This window comes from Bison bison, unplaced genomic scaffold (assembly GCF_000754665.1).
Source record: "Bison bison bison isolate TAMUID 2011002044 unplaced genomic scaffold, Bison_UMD1.0 scf7180017864033, whole genome shotgun sequence".
NCBI classification, from domain to species: Eukaryota; Metazoa; Chordata; class Mammalia; order Artiodactyla; family Bovidae; genus Bison; species Bison bison.
Window position 1 is genome coordinate 315,127 of NW_011494605.1, and position 6,354 is coordinate 321,480.

The following is a 6,354-nucleotide window of genomic DNA, read 5'->3' on the forward strand; positions in this document are numbered from 1 at the left end:
TCCTGGTCATTGAGCAGCTTGGCCAGGAAGTTGATGTACTTCATGGCCAGGCGGAGGATTTCATTCTTGCTGAGCTTCTTGTCTGGGGGATGTGTGGGGATCAGCTTGCGGAGCTCAGCGAAGGCCCCGTTCACATTCTGCTGCCGCCATCGCTCCCGGCTGTTGGTGAAGATGCGCCGCACAACTTTGGTGTGGGGACCTGGGGGCAGGAGGACAGGTTAGGAGAGTGGGTTGGAGATCCCCCAGGGCATATTCTTCTGTGGGGAAGAAGAGAAACCATCCATTGGAAAGCTTGGTAAACCCTGAATGCCTTCTATCCTTTTGCTCAGAAAACTCTTACTCATCCTTCAAAGCCCTCAGCTGTCTTCTCCCTCTCTGGGAATTTTCCCTAACCCCTCAGACAAGTCCAACCAACCACCACGGCCCTATAATCCCAAATCTCCATCACCCTTGATCATGACTGTATGTTTCCAAACTTGACTTCCCTGGTGGCTCAGATGGTAAAGCGTCTGCCTATAATGCCGGAGACCCAGGTTCAATCCCTGGGTTGGGAAGATCTCCTGGAGAAGGAAATGGCAACCCACTCCAGTTTTCTTGCCTGGAAAATCCCATGGACGGAGGAGCCTGTAGGCTACAGTCCATGGGGTTGCAAAGAGTTGGATACAACTCAGTGACTTCACTTCTTCTTTCCTCTGTGAGCTGTGAGACATTTTAGGACAGGAACCTTTTATCACTAATTCATTCATTCATTCACTTGTGCCAAAAGGCCATATAGCACTAGTCAGATAAACTCTGGAGACAGACTTTCTAGGTTCAATTTCTAACTATTACTCCCTAGACCGTAACTCTGGGCAAATTACCTAAACTCTCTGTGCTTTACCTTCATTACCTGCAAAATGGAGAGAGTACCAGAGAACCAAGTTATAAGATTGTCATGTGTATCTAACAACTAACACAGGCAAAGTACTTAAGATGATACTTGCCTCCAGTTAAACCTTCACTAAATGTTAGTTTTATCCATTCATCAGTTATTTACTGACAACCAGGCACTGTGCATCAAAACTCAACATTCAGAAAACTAAGATTATGGCACCTGGTCCCATAACTTCATGGCAAATACATGGGGAAACAATGGAAACAGTGACAGACTTTATTTTGGGGGGCTCCAAAATCACTGCAGATGGTGATTGCAGCCATGAAATTAAAAGACACTTGCTCCTGGGAAGAAAAGCTATGATCAACCTAGACAACCAATTAAAAAGCAGAGATATTACTTTGCCAACAAAGGTCCATATAGTCAAAGCTATGGTTTTTCCAGTAGTCATGTATGGATATGAGAGTTGGACCATAAAGAAAGCTGAGTGCCAAAGAATTGATGATTTTGAACTGTGGTGTTGTTGAAGACTCTTGAGAGTTCCTTGGACAGCAAGGAGATCAAACCAGTCAATCCTAAAGGAAATCAGTCCTGAATATTTTGGAAGGGCTGGGGCTGAAGCTGAAGCTCCAATACTTTGGCCACCTGATGTGAAGAACTGACTCACTGGAAAAGACCCTGATGCTGGGAAAGACTGAGGGCAGGAGGAGATGGGGACGACAGAGGATGAGATGGCTGGATGGCATCACTGGCTCAATGGATGTGAGTTTGGGTAAACTCTGGGAGTTGGTGATGGACAGGGAGGCCTGGCGTGCTGCAGTCCATGGGGTCGCAAAGTTGGACATGACTGAGCGACTGAACTGAGAGGCACTGTGCTAGGCATTAAGAAATAAAGGTGAAGAGGAGACAGTCCCTCCCCTCATGGAGCTCACACGTTAATGAGGATGACAGATAATAAACAAGCAGCAAACAAATAACAAACAGGCAGGAAGCTGAATGTAAATGAAAAGATGGAAAGGAGCTGCATGTTTTAGCTGAGGTGGCTGGAGACAGCCTTTTGGAAGAGGTGATGTCTGTAAGTGAAGTGAAAGTTGTTCAGTCGTGTCTGACTCTTGGTGGTCTCATGGACTGTAGCCCACCAGGCTCCTCTGTCCATGGAGGAGGAATTCTCCAGGCAAGAATTCTGGAGTGGATTGTCATTTCCTTCTCCAAGGGATCTTCCCGACCCAGGGAGGGAACCCAGGTCTTCTGCATTGCAGGCAGATTCTTTAGCGTCTGAGCCACCCTATAACGGAAGAACTTAAAGTCAAAGAAGAGCCAGCCAGACACAGGAAGGGAAGCTGGAAGTGCAAAGGCCCTGAGTTGAAAAACAGTGAAAGCTAGCCTGGCTAGATTAGTGTGGGTGAGATCAGAGTAGTCTAGGTCCAGATTCCATAGGGCCCTGCAGTAAGATACAGGGATTTTCTTCTAAGGGTGCAGAAAAGCACAGAATAAGAGCTTACTAAATATGTGCTGACTAACTGATCATGCTGACAGGTGGGGAATGGAGGAGAGAGCAGTGGGAAAATGACTTCATTGGGGGCTCTCTCCCCCCTAGGACAGGAGTGGAGAGACAGCCATGCCCAGGCTTGGCCTGAGGCTCTGGGCAGATGTCTGAGGGCTGCCTCCGTCTCCCATGTCTAGAGTGCACTGAATACACACTGGACCAGTATTCACTAGTGCTCGTGTACTAAGACTTGCAGAGCAGGTGCAGACACGAGTGTGCATGTATCGAGCACCTATGGTATACAAAGTACTGCACTAAGTGTCCCAGCCTGACCAGGGTGGACTTTCAGGGATCCCCAAATCCAAGAATGGCAGAGGATGGCCCCACTAGCTCCCAGGTCCCGGGGCTGAGGCAGCAACTGCCCTCCCAAACACTGAGGCACAGTGCTAGCTCCTGGCAGTCCTCAGGATGCTCTGTGCCCTGAAGGAACTGCCAGTCCTGGGATAGTTGTTTGCCTTCCTCTGATGACCCTGGAACCAGACCTCAGAACATGGAAAGTTAGGTAGAGAGAATGGGTCACCTAAGACCCATTACTCATTTCACAGCTAGGGAGACTGCGGCCAGAACAGAGGCAGACCTTGCCCCTGCAAACCAACTCATCAGTGCCAACACTTCCTGCTTGATCATCTCTTTCCTACAATCACACACACACACATACACGCACACACACACACACACACACACGCACGCACACCATGTGCCCAATCATTCATCTCTGCCTGCAGTGTCTTAGAAGCTGTCTTTCCAAACCCCAGCAGGCCCCCGCCCAGCTGAAAGTGTTCATCACTCTTTTGTGACCCCGTGGACTATAGCCTGCCAGGCTCCTCTCTCCATGGGATTCACCAGGCAAGAACACGGGAGTGCGTTGCCATTTCCTTCTCCAGGGGAACTTCCTGACCCAGGGATCGAATGCACATCTCTTATGTCTCCTGCAATGGCAGGCGGGTTCTTTACCAAAAGCACCACCTGGGAAGCTGATTCTTCACCAAAGGTCAGACCCAGGCTGGGAAAAATACAACACTCCTGCTGGGCAATCCTACCCTGGCCTCCAGGCCAGACAGAGGGGAGTCCCTCAGCTGCGCTGTCAGAAGGATTGGTCCCTGCCCGTAGCTGACGACGAGGCGGGGAGAGGAGCGTTATGGCTGCCATCACAGCTAGAGCTACACAGACTTCAGAGGCAGCACCCTTCCCAAGGCAGGTCCTAAAAGCACTTTACCCCACTGGCTCAACAACCTGTGAGGAAGCTCTTATTCTCCCTAGTTTACAAATGAGAAAACCAAGGCCCAGAAAATTTCAGCAACAGGAATCCACATAAAGTCCTGACTTTAGACCTTATGTTATTAACAGCTCCACTTTTATGGACTCCTTTTGGTTAAGTCTCTGATTTCAAAATCCTGTGGACATATCTTACACCCTCATCCTTCCCTTCACCTCCATCTCTGTCTATTCCTCTCAGGTCTTTTTCAGAGAACTACCAACCTCTCCACAGCTTCCTCTTGCCTGAGTCTATCCCTTGCTCCACGTCTTCTGTCTCATTCTCTCTGGGCACAGAGTAGGTGCTTGGTAAACCCTGGGCATCCAGAGTGCGCTGGCAACTCCAGAAAATCCTTGGGCTTTGAAGAGCCTGCTCTCCTGCCTCCTGGTGCTGGGGCCCCTCTACTACATCTGGTCAACCCTGGGAAGAGGGAGGGGGGTCCTTCAAATGTCCCCCTCCTCCAGCTGCTTCTTGAAAGTTTGGGGCCAAAGACTACTCAGGTAGTTCACATTAAAAGTGCTGAAGCCCCTGGGATGGGGGAAGGGAGGGAGTAGGGTAGAATCTATGGTGTCAGGAAGGGAACAGGGACAAGAGGGCCCCACTTTGCATGGACCTGGGACAAGACCTTTAAAGGTACAATTCCAGGCAAGGAGGAGACTCCAGACTCCAGACTCTTCTCCCAAGAGGACTTTGGAGAAGGTGCAGATAATCCCCGGAGGTTGGTGCTTAGAGTCAGGGGCACCGTGTGTTTCTGCCCTCCCCAGGGATCCTTGGTGTTGGAGAAGACTCTCGAGAGTCCCTTGGACTGCAAGGAGATCCAACCAGTCCATTCTAAAGGAGATCAGCCCTGGGTGTTCTTTGGAAGGAATGATGCTAAAGCTGAAACTCCAGTACTTTGGCCACCTCATGTGAACAGTTGACTCATTGGAAAAAACTCTGATGGTGGGAGGGATTGGGGGCAGGAGGAGAAGGGAACAACAGAGGATGAGTTGGCTGGATGGCATCACCAACTCAATGGACGTGAGTCTGAGTGAGTCTGAGTGAACTCCGGGAGTTGGTGATGGACAGGGAGGCCTGACGTGCTGCGATTCATGGGGTTGCAAAGACTGAGCGACTGAACTGAACTGAACTGAACTGAGGGATCCTTGCCGAGTGGAGGATTGGAGCTAGAATGGAGACAACAACTAACAGTGGAGGTTTGAGCTAAGCACCACAGCGTGTCCCTCACTCCCATGGCCTCTCTTCCCAGGACTGTGTGGCAACCCCCAGCTCCACCCATGACCTCCCCTAGTCCCAGGCCAACAGGGCAAGGACTTTGACAGTTAGGGGCTCCAAGACAGCTCGCCCATCCCTGTGAGACACCTAGGAGTTGTCCCTGATGGTCCCGCCTTCAGGGGCTCTAGCAGCTTGAGGGACTGAGTGCACAAGTTGGGGGTGGGAGTAAACTCACCATCAGTAATCTCCATCTCATAAGGGGAGGGCCTCCTCTTCACTCGGTTGTTGGTGGCGAACATAGGGAAGGCATCTGGCTCCCCAAAGAAGCCACTGTAAGAGGGAGCAGGCAGACCACCAGATCACAGACCCTCCCCACCTGTTCTTGAGCCCCCCAACCCCCGGAAAAACAAGGGCACCCCTGGTCCCTTCGCACCAGAATGGGGGCTACAAGGAACATAAAACAAGCACACACACACCCCTCACCCAGCCTTTCTCTATGGTTAGACAAGCAAGGGGAGGGGGGCCACATACCTGCACACCCTAAACACACACACACACGCACACACACACACACACTCAATGGCAAACACAGGGAGCAAACACGAAAATGAACACACATCCTGCACAGACATACTCCCCTCCCCCATACAAGTGCACAATCCATAGACACCTCTGCTTCCAAACAGGTGCTCACACAGACAGCCTTCACAGCTGGGACTGTGCAATTCCTGCGTCTCATAACAGCACCCTGTTCCCTACCCTCAGCCTCCCCTCACGTTCACCCCAGCCTCATGGGGCACATGGACAGACAACAGACAGGAAACCCTGAGCAGTCCTGCTGACATGCTCCCCCATGACCCACTCTACTGGACTCTCCCTAGCTTCTTTCTCTGGCATCCGGCAGACTCCCACTGCCCTGCACTGTCTCTCCCCTCATCTTCCCGTCTCCACCCCAACCCTGCCTCGGGCTCTCCACCACCTCAGTGGTCCCACCAGGGAAACGGACACCTTCACACCAAAGGAAGCACAGGGTCCAGGCCAGAGATGGCAGCTAGGAGAGGAGGGGCTCAGGAGAGGAGGGAGGGATCCATTCCCCAGGTGGAGGGGAGATTAGCGGGAGGGATCCCTCTCCAGTCACTCTCAGATGCTCGTCTCTCACCTGTCCACTGAGGGCTGCAGAATCCAGAAGAATTTCACACCGGAGCGCACTGAGACACATTCCTGCCCGGTACTCACACTCACAAGACTCCTCCAGTCCACCCCGCCACCACCACCACGCAGAACCCCGCACTTCTGCTCACACCCAGCCGCATGCCTGCACTCCCCCTCCTCAGCTTCTGCGCTCCCTGCATGCCGCAGACACAAACCATCCGCACACTCCCCCCTGCGTGCACACACATACACAAACACATTTGCTGAGGGCTCCTTCCTCACTTGCACGGGGTCTCCAGCCTAGGCTTTTCC

The 6,354-nt window shown here is 51.8% G+C and overlaps 1 protein-coding gene across 1 annotated transcript in view; it reads right to left on the reverse strand.

The window, feature by feature from the left end:
* Nucleotides 1-6,348, reverse strand: part of TAL1 (T-cell acute lymphocytic leukemia 1) — an 8,215-nt gene extending 1,867 nt beyond the window's left edge. The window contains exons 1-2 of the mRNA XM_010834451.1: nucleotides 5,126-6,348; nucleotides 1-199 (exon numbers count right to left, since the gene is read on the reverse strand). Coding sequence (XP_010832753.1) covers nucleotides 1-199; nucleotides 5,126-5,189 — 263 coding nt within the window. The 5' untranslated portion in view covers nucleotides 5,190-6,348. The remainder of the gene's footprint in view (nucleotides 200-5,125) is intronic.
* Nucleotides 6,349-6,354: the final 6 nt, after the last annotated feature.